Consider the following 13,279-nt stretch of genomic DNA (forward strand, 5'->3'; position numbering starts at 1 on the left):
GAGAAACGAAGCGAGGCCATCTTCTGTCCGTTACTTACAGCATGACAAACTGAACGTCTCCACGCTTTTCCACCCTTTCATGGACGCTCACCGCCGGGAGCTCCTGAATCTGGATGTACGAGCAGAACAACGTTATTGCCTTAAAGAAGAAAAACTCTCTGAACAGGTGCTTTGTTAGCAAACTCAATAAAGGAAAAAGTAATCGCTCGGGGCTCTTTCTTATATATTGTATATATATATATATTTCTTGTATATATTGTACTCCCTGCTGATATATTTAGTGTAGCCACCTCGATTCTTTTTACTGAATGGAGTTTAAACGAGTCACTCACTGAAGCGAATCGAGTCATTTCCATCTGGAACAACAACAACAACAACAACAAACACAAGCTGATGTCCTCCGTCTCCGAGCTTCCCCTCTGCGTGGATTTACCCTCCATCATCGGCTTCTACCCTCGCCGGGATGAAGGTGCGGCGTTTACCTTCATGGGTCTGACGTCACGCTCAACCGTCAAGTCGTCTTCGGTCTCCGCTTCCACTTTGACAGGAATGACTTCCTCTTTTATATACAATGGCCCGTTCCACGTGTCCTGCTCCACATTGTTTGTTATTAACTGTTCAGCCTCTTCCTGTTTGACATCAGCCCGGAGGCCGTTTCCGGACGCTGGGCAATGTTTACGTGCGTGTCGGGATCCACATCTTTCGCACGTAAACTCTTCTGTGCCTTCCTGTTGCTCGTTTATTGATTTTCTGTACCTCAGCGTCATTCCTGACACCGTTGCCACAGCGACGCCTCCTCCTCCTCCTCCTCCTCCTCCTCCTCCCCCTTCTTCTTTCCTCGGCTCACCGAGCGTCTTTTGATGTTGCCGAGCTAGCTCGTTAGCATGGCACATTTTTATGGCACCGGCTAAAGTAAGCTCCATTTCCAGCAGCAATCTCTCCCTCACTCGTTCGTCGTTTATTCCGAACACAATCTGGTCGCGGATCATCGACTCTCGCAGCTGTCCGAAGTTACACGCCTCCGCTTTCAGCTTCAAGTCCGTCACGAACGCGCCGAAGCTCTCCGCCGCCCTTTGTACGCGCGAGCGGAACACGTACCGCGTGAACGCCTCGCTCTTCTTCGGCGACCAATGTTCGTCGAACTTCGTCACGACCGCGTCGTAGTCCGCCCTGTCCTCTTCTCTGTCGAACACGAACGTGTTGAAGGCCTCCACCGCCCGAGCCCCCGCCACGGTGAGAAGCATCGCGATCTTCCGCGCGTCGGGCTTGTCGTCCAGCCCGACGGCCTGCAGGTAGAGCGTGAACCGCTGCTTGAACGTTCTCCACTCGCAGTCCATGTTTCTAGTCCAATTCAGATGTTCAGGCGGCTTAACACTTTCCATACTTGAGTTTGAACACTCCCGGTACCATGTTATGTTAGTAAATTCAAAAGAAACTGCTCCTCATTAGCAAACTCTTGAATGAAAACTTCCCCGGTCGTAGCTTTTCTCTTAGTCTCCCTTCTATATATTGTACTTCCTGTTGATATACTCACTGGTGTGTCCGCCTAGTGGTTGGAGTTGGTATTTCACTTTATTGTGTACTATCATTTCGAACAGGCGATTAGATGAACTGGAAAGTTGTCACCTGGATTAACCCCCCCCCAACCCGCCTGATAATTTAAATTTAAGTAGATAAATACAAAAATGGGTTGATCTGATATTAAATATTATAAAAAAAAATATAATAAAAAATATAATGTATGCAGGGCATGATTCAACATTGCATTCATAGTAAGGTTACCTGGAAATACATGATTTTTGCACTACCCTACAACCTTAAGCATTGTTTTCATTATTTTATTTCATGATTATTTCATGTATGTTTCATGTTTTAAAAAAAGTATTCAAAAATCATTGTATTTATAATATTTGCATTTTCATCTGTAAATTTGCAGAACATTAAATTCCTGGGCATCCACATCTCTTCTGACCTCTTCTGGACACTCAACACCAGACACCTGGTGAAGAAGGCCCGGCAACGGCTCTTCTTCCTCAGGAAGCTGAAGCTGGCTGGACTCTCCTCTGTGCTGCTTGCAAACCTTTACCGGGCCACGATAGAGAGCATCCTGTGTCTCAGTGCGACCGTGTGGTACGGCAGCTGCGCGACGCAGGACAGGAAGGACCTATCCCGGGTGGTGAGGACAGCTCAGGGGATTGTGGGTCACCGTCTGCCTGATTTGGACTCAGTTTACACCTCCAGAGTCCAGAGGAGGGCCAGACGCATCGCCACAGACCCCACCCACCCGGGCCACAAACTGTTTGTCCCGCTCCCATCAGGGAGGCGGTTCAGGACAATAAGAAGCAGCGCTACGAGGCTCAGGAACAACTTCTTCCCCAGCGCGGGGAAAGCAGTCGTTCCCCTGTGGTGATCTGGGACTCGGAATGGACGCTCTGTGCCTGTCCCACTGTGCTGCTGTTGCTGTTTTGCACTGTTTGCTTGATTCTCTGTCTCAATCTCTCTGATGTGTATATATATATCGTTGTTTTAAGAGAGATTTTGTATTTCCTTTATGTACCTATGTGTGCCTTAAGCCGTGGGCCTTCACACGATTTTATTATGTTAGCATAATGACAATAAAGAATCTGGAATCCTGAATCTTTTCTTTATTTTTGTTCAGTTTTGTAAAAACATGTTTCTGAATAGTTCCAGCTTTAGTGATGTAAAGCACAAGGCATTTGAAACAATACAACATGATGAAATAAACAACAACAACAATGTGTAATTGCTGGAAACTCCTCAGGAATGTTTGACAAACAGTTTTTACTATAAAGATGTAACATCTGTATCTTCTTCAAAAATACACAATCCACGCCTCTACCCATTTATCTATGAGCACAAATCTGTGTTTTGAACAACAATTAAATATTCTTTGTTCAAATAAGATGACATCTACAATGGCATCTGAGTTTCATAGTATACATCCTGTCCCGGTTCCTCCTCGAAAGTCACTTTGGCGTCATCAGAATCCAACTAAAACAGATAGAAGACAATTAGTGGTAAAACGCACACGTTCCACGCCCCCTTTCAGAAATGAAATGAATTAACCGCTTACACATTTCATTTCCAGCTGAGTGAAAAGACGCCCAGTCATGAGCACGCGTAGAGGGACGGTGAGGATGAGGATGAAGGGAAGTGCCAGGGATGCTGGACTGGATTTTATAATCCACAGAATGATTAGGCACACTATCTGGATGAGCGTGAAGAAGTGCATTCGTCCTGTGCTCACCTGAAGCCAACATGTAGATGTGTTAGTTGTGTAATTACAGAGAACTTCACAACATTTTTGGTTTGTGATTATTTTAGTGACCAGCGCTTGAGACAATAATAAGATTACTAATATTCATATATTATATGAATGAAATGATCATATCACATCATCCAGTATTTTTTTTATATGCATTTGTATTTTGTTTATCCTACAATCCTGAGAGTCTTACTCTGGTCGCGTAGGGTTCATCAGGATGGTATTTCTTTGGGATGAGCAGAAGCAGCATGCGATCCCACAGCTGGATGCCACTGAGTGAGGTAACTCCCATGTAAAGAAAGATCCCGAACAAAGCCGACATGGGAATCAACTTCAGGATCGGCTCCATGAAAATGGATACACCTTAAAGCAGATGTGGAGTCACATGGTGAGGACACACCTTTAGATTTCCAGACATGCAGAGAAATGATGGGATAGGATGGGATCGTTAAATAGCACGTACCGACCAGCAGTGCCACCAGAATGCCACTGATCCTCTGCTCCATCACCTTCTCAATCACAGGCTTTGGTCCTTTGCTCATGACGGTGAGGGCATTGGCGTGGGTGACGGATCGAACCGTGGCAGCACTGAGCCACGGCAGGCCGAATATTGCACTGAATCCTCCCATGGTGACTAAAATCAGCAAATCAAAGTGGAATCCAGATCCTTTGACCATCTTCCTCTCAGGTTTGCTGATAATGAGCCTGTTAATGGATGCAATATGAGTCAAAATGAGTTAACCCGGGAAATATATCTTCTGGCACTGACAAATGTGTATGTGACAAATCACCGAGTGAATATTGTTGACGCACGTTGTAATCTGAGACTCCAGAAAGATCAGAATGAAGACGAGTAAAGCCGGGACACAGGATGCAAACATCAACCACACAGGGAAAGTCTCATGCTCTCCAAAGGGGTTGATGAGCCAGCCTCTTTTGGCTGGGTTGGACACCATCAGACCTTTGGGAACCACTAGTTTCTGTAAAATGATTTTTTTCAATCTTTAATTCTGGTTTCATAATTCTTCAATGGCCATCTTAAAAATAAGATTCCATAAATATGCTGAACATGTTTTGAGAACAGTAATGCCTCATGAAACAGCTTAAATGGGCACTTGATAATTGATTAAAGTCAAAATACAAATGTCTACTTTAAAATGTAATCAGAAATATTTGCATGAACTGGGCTTTGGAAAATGAGACTAATGAACTAACCTGTGTGTAGGCGTCCTGAATGCCGTAGTCCACGACAATCATGAGGAAAATGGAAATGGGCACACCAAAGTCCCCAATTAAACGTCTGATCTGTTAAGCAGCGACACAAAGAAACATAATTTAAAAGTTTGAACTTTGAATGAAATGGCTGGCAAATGAGGATCCCGAGTTTCTGCGTAATTAGGAAGAGGTTTTTTACATAATCTCCTACAACTCACCTTTCCAGGAAGAAAAGTGCCGTTTTTGAATTGGCGCAGAAAGAAAGCAATAAAGAAGCAGCCCAACATGAGGCACATGGACAGCAGGGCTGTGTTGGGGTAAGGCGGTTTAATGGTGTGGACGACAACTGTTGTGTTGCTGGTGGCATTGTCATACACGAGTGTCTCCACCACCTTTGGGTGCCAGGGGTTTTCGAGAGTTGAATTCACGTGATCATAATTCATGATCAATGGGTGGGCCTGAAATGTCTAAAGAGAAAAACAGGAGAGATGAAAAAACATTATAACCCGGATATGAGAAAATGCAATATAATGACAAACTAATATATCTATTATTTATTCGGAGGGATGAAGTATGTGAATTGGGTGAAGATGGGTTTACCCTTGCTAGCTTGGCAAAGGTTTCGTAGATGAAGATGAGGGAGATAAGGATGGAGAAGATTTCCTGCGTGAAGCGTGACATGAAACGCACCAGGAAGCTGCCCTCAAAGGCCACAACCACCACAACTATGACAACCAGCCACACTCCAACCCAGACCCTCCCTACGATATACTCAATGCCCTGAGTCTGGCAGAACTGAATGAAGGAAGAAGAGGATGGGTTGAGTTCAGTGTGATCATATGGATAAACCAAGCACAATTATAATTGACGGACATGCGGATACGGTTCACTGCGCAACATACGGCGAAGAAGGCCTCCTCAAACACTAAGAGAGGACCGGAGAAGCCGATCACCAGGATGGGCTGGGCTGCAACAAAGCAGAAGATGATCCCCTGAATGCTGGTGGAGATCAGGAGTTCTGAAACACCCATCATACCGTCCACCTTTTCAGCTGTAGTAGCAAAGATTTAAACAATATTTTATTACAGAATCTGTCACGTAAAACAACTGTACCACATCTGAAAGAATTTAGCACACGTACCGAGCAATCCTCCGAAGGTGATGGCCGGTGACAGGGCAGCAAAGTAGATGAAGATGACGGCAGCGAGGACTTGGGCATTGAGAGCGTCTGTGATGTCAGTCTTGTAGTGCTTGTAGCGTTTCTTCATGTCTCGAATCATACCGCCAAACGGTCGACCAGTCCGGGACAACGGGTCATCAGGTGGAGGCGCAGCAGAGTCGGAAACTGGGGGGGGGGAGATAACGTCAATGCGACAATCTAATCAAAAAAAGGGACCGTTTTTAGATGTGTAATATTCTCACCCTGATGAGGCTTGGATTCCTGGCAAGGCGGTGGACTGGAAGATTGCAGCCTGCCTTTCAGCAGCTTCTTCTGGAATCTGATTATAGAGGTGAGCGTCTCTTCGTTCTGGATTTCAGTCGGCGGAATGACGACGCTGCAGTCCGTAAAGTCGGCCACGGCGTCCGTCAGCTCGCGGGTACTCTTTGCCTTAGAGGCTGCTTGATTGAACACCTGGGATGGACGTAGTCCAAGTGGTATAGAAACTTGATGACTGAATTTATACCAGACAACAGTAGTTAAGTTTAACTACATTTAGCTCATCTTACATTAACAAAGTATTAAAATTGGACTAATTTGTTAATTAGAATCAGAATATTTTATTGATCCCAGAGGTAAATTCTATTAGCGATAGTGCTCCACTCAACAAAACATAGATGCATTGATAGAAATGTTTATTATTATTAATTATTAATATATTATTAATTTGTTTATTAAAGCTACTCAGGTTTAGTCTCCACATGACTTCAGACTCTTGGATTTCTGCATCAAAAACTGAACATGAAAATGCAAAATAATAGTTTTGAGTTCTGTTACTGTGTCGCTGCTCACACATATCCAGGCCTGTAAAAAAGAAAGAAAGCTGACTCACTTTATCCGCCATTAGGGCGGCCATTGTGCGGCCAGTCTCGTGGTAGTTCATGTCAGCCTTGCTGGGGCCCACCATGACAAAGACAAAGCGTACAGCCATTGGGGTCTCCGAGGCAGACTCGAGAACTGTAGGTTCCTTCAGGCGCACAAATGTTACTGTGGGTCTTTCCAGGAAGTCCAAAGCTCCTGGTTCAAACAGACAGAAATGTCAAACTCTTGAATGGAAAGAAAAACATGGAAACATTCAAGCAAACAATGCAGACGCGAGCTCACCCACGAGCACCATGGAGGCCTCCACACGGTCGGATTCATCCGTCTGAAGGAAAAGAGAATAAACAGACGCGAGTAAGACCTTCCCATCCTCACATTACTGAAGCATCTTTAAAAAAATAAAACAGTAAAATGTGTTAATTTATATTAAATGGTCACATTTAATGGGATTTTTTTGTGTTATGTTGAGTCAATGTGTTTAAATTATATAATAATAGAGCATTTAGATGACACTATGTTTAATCGATTTGATTTATTCACATTAAAGTGACATAACCGAAAAAAAACCTTACATTAAATGTGCAACTTTTCATCAAACGTTTATCAAATTTACATGCATTTAAAATACTGAAGGCCATTGTTTATATATCATTATCTAAGAGCAGCTGCAGGTTTAGATAAAGTATTTAAATATTTTGCATGTGTGAAATTACAATCAGTAAATAATATACTGTTTGTAAAAAAGCAAATTTATTTTTCACTTTGTTTTTTGCAACCTATAAAGCTGAAAAAAGATCCAACATGCAATTTTTCCAGTATTCAATAATTATTAGAAAGTATACATGCATCACAATCAAATAAAAAAAACAGAGGAAGCCCAACAGAAACCCCCCAAACAACAGTCTCTAAAACAAGTTAAGTTCTCTCATGTCATTCTTGCAAAGTTGCTTTCACTTCACGATGACTGCCATCATCTCAGCATTGCAATATCAGATCGTGACATTGTGACAGGAGAGGTTCACACGAGTGGAAAATGTTACCCTTTCTTTGACTGAAAATTTCTGCAGGTCGGCCCCTTCAGTCAGAGCTTGGCTCTCCGGGTCGTCTGATTTGCTGGGGGGGGGGAACGACACATGTCACTGGCTGTTACACAGAAATTACGCATTCACAGATGATCTATTCCCTGCAGTTTTTCAACATCCTTGGTGATTATTAACAAATTAAATACCTTTGAAATGGGCTTCATTTGACAAAAAAAACAAACAATTTGAACAAGCAAATGCAAATGTCGTGACCGAGTTCACTACAAGACAGTGTTCACCTTTAATAAAGACCTAAGCAGACAGACAGGGTGGTCAGAGACAGAGGTTCATAATTACTGGTTTGATGCGTTATGTTCTGTTCAGCTTTTATCTGAGAATGACACTGAAAGCTTCCAGTGTCATTTGCAGCTTTGGATAACAGCGTCGGCTGGAAGCCTAAATGTAGGTCATTTATTATTGAGTCAGTGTTTGGTGATGTCTCAGAAGATACCTGCGGTTTTGAAGGAGAGATTTGAGCACGCCTTCCCGGTCGCCGGGTCTGATCTCCTTCTTGTTAACCATTTCATTGACCATCTTTTCTACCATGCCGGCCAAAGTCCGCTCTTCAAGATCGAAAATTGTCACACCTGTTGTACAATAATAGTAAAAAAGAGAGAGTAGTTTTGTGAGTTTTTATATAGGTAGACCTTAAATATCAAAGCATTAAAGTTTAAGCATCACTTAAATACTGGTGAAGAAAGTTGGATGAGATTTGATTATATTAATTTGTGGCAATGCCCCTTGTATTTATTTATTATACTTTAAATAATGGCAATCATAAAATAACAGTGAACTCAATCTGTCGGGTTTTTGTAAATCCAATATTTTCCTCTTAAAGGAGTACAGTAGAACTCCAACATTACAAAATAGACGGACTCTATCAAAGTACAAATACTTAATCTACTTTATGAAAAATACTTGAGTAAATGTACTCTAATGTGCTGACAATGATTTGATCGACCTGTGTTCATGCTGCGACGCAACTGGATAAGGCTCTTGAAGGTGAGGTAGGAGATGTGTGAGGAACCCCACACCCCATCCTCGTGTCCCTCCCATCGGTCCTTCTGGTCCTTCATCAGCTCCTTCGGGTCCACGTCCATCTGAAAGCACAGAGACAAACACAAAAATATTGAGATGAACACAGGCACAATCATGCTTGTGTCCTCGAGGCACAGAGTGAAAATCTGGAAGGAGCAGGTGGAAAAATCGAGCTCGCACCACCCACAGGTGTGACTTAAGTGTGTGTTTATCAGCTGCTGCTTCCTAGCTGTCAGTGAAAGTCACTACTGTAGCGAAGCATTGGGGCAAATCTCTAAATACTTGGACTCCAAAGTGAATTTAATGCTAAAAGACTGCAAAATACTCATATTTTCAATATGTATTTAAACTTTTGCAGTACTTATGAGTGTTTTTTCAGCAGCAACCCAAAAAAGATGTCAACATGCCCTTTATGTCTGGTGACAGTATCACTGCTGGTCACCACCAGATGAACTGATAGTTCTAATGTAGATAACTCAATGAGGGGATGAGACGTCAGTTGTGCAATATTTTATTTGTAACACATGAAATGTGCTATCCATTACTCACTTCTCCGGTAGTTTACAGAATTGATTTCAGATTTTAATGTTTGTTTTTAATGCTCTTAATTGTGTTGCTCCAACATATTTGTCTGACTTGCTGTCATCATGGGACCAAAACCGATCAGATTATCCAAAGTCAAAATATAAACATCGAATATTTTCTGCAGCTTTTCGTCTGAATTTATCTTCTGGCCCCTTCATGATTGGATCAGATAAGATCATCCTTATATTTCAATACATCACAAAGACACTTCTATTTTACATGAAGCAGTTGTTTCCATTCCTGTTGCTACTTGGCTTCACTGCTGCTCTGGATATGGATCAGAATCAGGTGTGAGGCGACATCCAGGTGATATTTTGTGTCTATAAAGGTAAACATGTCACTTGTTCTGCGTCGCCGCCCACAGGCTCCAGGCTCTGGGCCACTGATAGTTTCCAGCATGGACATGGCTGATGGCTCATTGTGGACATGTTTGGACTATCAATACATGTCGTGTGCCTGGAGTGTGTGTCTCTGTGTACGTGTGTGTGTGTGTGTGTGTGTGCTTTTACCTGATGCTCTGCACTGGGGTTGGTGTTAGTGTTGATGTTTCAGGCAGCTGGAGCACAATGGACCTGGTTACAAACCAACGCTGACACACTTTAAGAATAACACAGTAAATAATGTTAAATACGAATATATTCCTTGTTTATTCTTTACATTCACCGTTCTAAGTGTTTGAAAGTAAAAATAAACCAGTGTAAGCAGAATAAATGACAAAGACAGAAATCGCATGGATTCAGGTTGTGGTTATGTAAAATCTATTCAGTGTTGAAATACATCTCAGACTGAAGCAGAGCGATGAAGTTGTCTGTAACTACAGAGTGATTTATTTCCAAAACATGGATGTTCAAAGGGACGGGAGATTGTACATTGTGTGTCTCTGTGTGTGTGTGCTCTTATGTGAATCATTAAATACACAATTGTACATTTGTATTCAGTAAACACTTAAATGCAGGTATTTAATGCACCACAATGAAAATAAATAATTTTGAAAATCAAGATGAGCATCCTTTTCTGAGAAAAGATTATTTTTGTAATCATTGCTTTACATTGGGTAAAATAATACGATGGTAATTCACAGATACTAATAATATACAGGAGATGCATTTTCACTTACTAAGAAAATCTGACTGCAAAGGAAACTTCATTGCAAATAAAGAGTTTGCGTTTTTATATTACGCAAGGCTTTTTCTTAACTCTTTAATTAATGATGTCTTTAATTAAGTTGAAGCTGCAGCATGACAAACACTTGCCACAAGTCAAAATGGTCTTGCTGTGTTTTGAAGGATTCCCAGATTGAACTGGTTCTATTTATTGGTCACCTCAACATGTTTTGCAGTAAATGCGCATTTTCTACACAGTTTCACCTCAATATGAAAGCATGACATCTGGGACATTTAACAACTTCTGGGAGTTCCTTCCACTTGAAGGATTTGCAAAGCTTTATTCTGCACACTATATTGGCTTAAAATCCCTCTCCTGCAGCTTTGACCACTGGACAACAAAATTGTACTTCCCAAGAAGAGCTGCACTTCCATTTAGAGCATGCTATGAAGTTACAGTGACAACATTGCTTGTATTATTAGACAAATACCATTCAGAGCTGTGGCAGAAAAGGTGACACTTACCTCCTTCAGGCACTCGCCAAGTCAGCAGCAGTGACAAGTGACTGACGCCAGAACTGCAAAAAAGCGTGACTTTATAAACAGCAGCTCTTTAAAACTGCCTCTCTATGTATTTGTACAAGCAGCCTGGCAATAGGTGGGACTAATACACACGCACACACACACCAGAAAAGTGGACACGAACGCTCTAGCTCTCCGTGAAACACACATCCAAAAGTGACCTGCTCTCGCCCGTAATATTGACAGTAAATACAATGGCTTGATATGTGCTGGAAAAAGGTCCCATGTGTCATTATCCTGCCAGCATCTGGTATATATCATATTTAATACCTGTGTTTGGAGGAAACAAAGGCTTGGACTTCAATGTCGTGCCTGTCTGCTCACCTCCAACATCACCAGGATGGACAGTGAAACTTTGTTCAGCTTCCATCTTCTCGTTGTCTCTTTTTAAGACGGTAAACATCTCGGATCTATCAGTCTCCTGAAACCAAGGCCTGAGATATTACAATTAATTATCTAGCTACAACAGGAATAATCTTTGTGTATAGTTAGTATACAGTATAGAATGGTATGAATATAGATGTAAATATTTAAAAACTTGATTCTTAATGCTTTCATAGAAATGTAGTTAATTAAAAAGTATGAAATGACAAAATACACAAAAACAAAGAGTACATTACATTTATACACAATCAAATGAATATTCTCGATGTGCAGATGTAATTGACCCGACCCAATTCATTACAGTATATTGTGCAACATAACATTTTATTTATCCACACACAGTAAATAAAGGCAAGATCAGACTTCTTTACTTGCCCACATAGAGTATTTATGCATGCATCAGCAAATGTAGAGTGTTTAGTATTAAGTATTGAAACAGTATAAAATGCAACCTGAAGCCAGCAGCAGCAGCAGGTGTGATCTGTCATTCATTCACTAAGCAGAACAGGAAGATGAGGCATACCATATAAAATCACAAGAAATATTACAATGAACTGGACACTATTCCAATGCCTCTATCATTTGCTTAAACAAATGAAAAAAAACTTGCCCATGTATGAGGCAAATATTTAGAATAATCAGCTGATCATAATGACAAAAACAAATAATGAGAAGATTAAAAACCAGAAGAGACTGAAAAACAAGAACATAGCAAACAAGAAGAAAAATAAGAAACTGATCAGGTATCGCTGGAGCCTACATCTGACTCGAGGCGCGGTACACCCTGGACAAGTTCATTGCAGGGCCACACACACCCACTCACGCTCAATCTCATCCCTACGGACAATTTATAGTGGCCAATTCACCTACGTTGTACATGTTTGGAAGTGGCAGTAAGCCGGAACACAAAGAGAACCCAGAAGCAAAGCAGCACAGAAAAGTCCCAGTTCTGTTGTTTGCTGCTGTTTGTGTTTAGGGCCTGTCCGTGGCATAATTGCGTGGAATTATATATTTTGAAGTATGTTTATCATTTTTACATCCCTAGCCCATGTGTTGCTGGATACTTTTTAAAATGCGTCTGAGTGTACATGAGTCTGGGGTGTAATAGAACACTAAGACGTCCGACACAACGATGAAATATGAAAAATACATTCAGAACACCTTCTTTGAAGAGCAACCCCATAGCACCGGCAAAAAATAAATACATCTCTGGCAATGCTACTGCTTGATGTTAGCTGGCTTTTTTTTTTTTTTTAGATATGTCAGACAGGATAATGGTCAGCAGGGGGCAGCTTTGTTTCAGTCTGCAACCTGATTATAATTAATGAGTGTAGACCAGAAATCTATTGACACTGAATAATAATTTGACACATTTAGTTACCAGCTCCTATTGTGATATTAATATTTGACAGAAAGTGAATTAGCAGTTTTGTGTGTGTGTTTTTTTTTTACAAAGTACCAAACATTAATTACTCAAAATAATCAAATGTGAGGATTTACTAAGTTCTATCTATTTTGGCTGTTTTAGTTCTGTTTAATTATTTCAATTTTCTGATCCTTTAATTGATTAATCTGAAAGAAAAAAAAAATTAGTTTATTCAAAACTATGTTACCCAACTGCAAGATTTTTATGATAAAGTAAGTACTTTAAATGAAATTAAATCATGATCTGATTTCTATACAGCTGCTTACCCTACACAGCTCTGACAACATCCCCCGGCACAAAAAACACCACACATCTTTATTATCAAAAATAAAACCAGAAATGAAATGCATTTGCACTTAAAGTCACACATCCACCTAAATCAAATACAGGATGGAGAAAGAATGACTTAAAAACATCATCCCTCTAAGGTAGCCTCTTCCCAGACTTCAATCATCTTTAGATGCTTTGGTTGAATCCAAGTTTGCTGTGATACAGTACAACAAAACCTCGAGTCTGATTCCAGTAGATTAATATTGT

The 13,279-nt window shown here is 41.1% G+C and overlaps 1 protein-coding gene across 1 annotated transcript; it reads right to left on the minus strand.

The window, feature by feature from the left end:
- Positions 1-2,772: 2,772 nt before the first annotated feature.
- Positions 2,773-9,675, minus strand: LOC137914483 (band 3 anion exchange protein-like). The gene is made up of 17 exons (XM_068758021.1): positions 9,589-9,675; positions 8,586-8,724; positions 8,076-8,211; positions 7,583-7,655; positions 6,825-6,867; positions 6,553-6,737; positions 5,924-6,134; positions 5,643-5,846; positions 5,404-5,552; positions 5,102-5,296; positions 4,720-4,968; positions 4,502-4,591; positions 4,100-4,266; positions 3,750-3,991; positions 3,480-3,649; positions 3,095-3,268; positions 2,773-3,012 (listed from the first exon to the last, which is right to left on the minus strand). Exons 1-17 carry the CDS (start codon positions 9,673-9,675, stop codon positions 2,932-2,934), a joined length of 2,595 nt encoding a protein of 864 aa, XP_068614122.1. The 3' UTR covers positions 2,773-2,931.
- Between the last annotated feature and the right edge of the window lie 3,604 nt (positions 9,676-13,279).

This window comes from Brachionichthys hirsutus, unplaced genomic scaffold, assembly GCF_040956055.1.
Source record: "Brachionichthys hirsutus isolate HB-005 unplaced genomic scaffold, CSIRO-AGI_Bhir_v1 contig_863, whole genome shotgun sequence".
Classification (NCBI taxonomy): domain Eukaryota; kingdom Metazoa; phylum Chordata; class Actinopteri; order Lophiiformes; family Brachionichthyidae; genus Brachionichthys; species Brachionichthys hirsutus.

What these genes read in the sequence shown, in the direction of transcription:
- LOC137914483 (XM_068758021.1), bottom strand. Translation starts at nt 9,675, where the DNA reads ATGTCCACAATGAGCCATCAGCCATGTCCATGCTGGAAACTATCAGTG. An exon ending in TGGGCGGCGACGCAGAACAA is followed by an intron (nt 8,725 to 9,588) that starts GTGACATGTTTA and finishes CTGTGCTTTCAG; the next exon opens with ATGGACGTGGACCCGAAGGA. An exon ending in TCTGGTGGCACTGCTGGTCG is followed by an intron (nt 3,650 to 3,749) that starts GTACGTGCTATT and finishes ATCTGCTTTAAG; the next exon opens with GTGTATCCATTTTCATGGAG.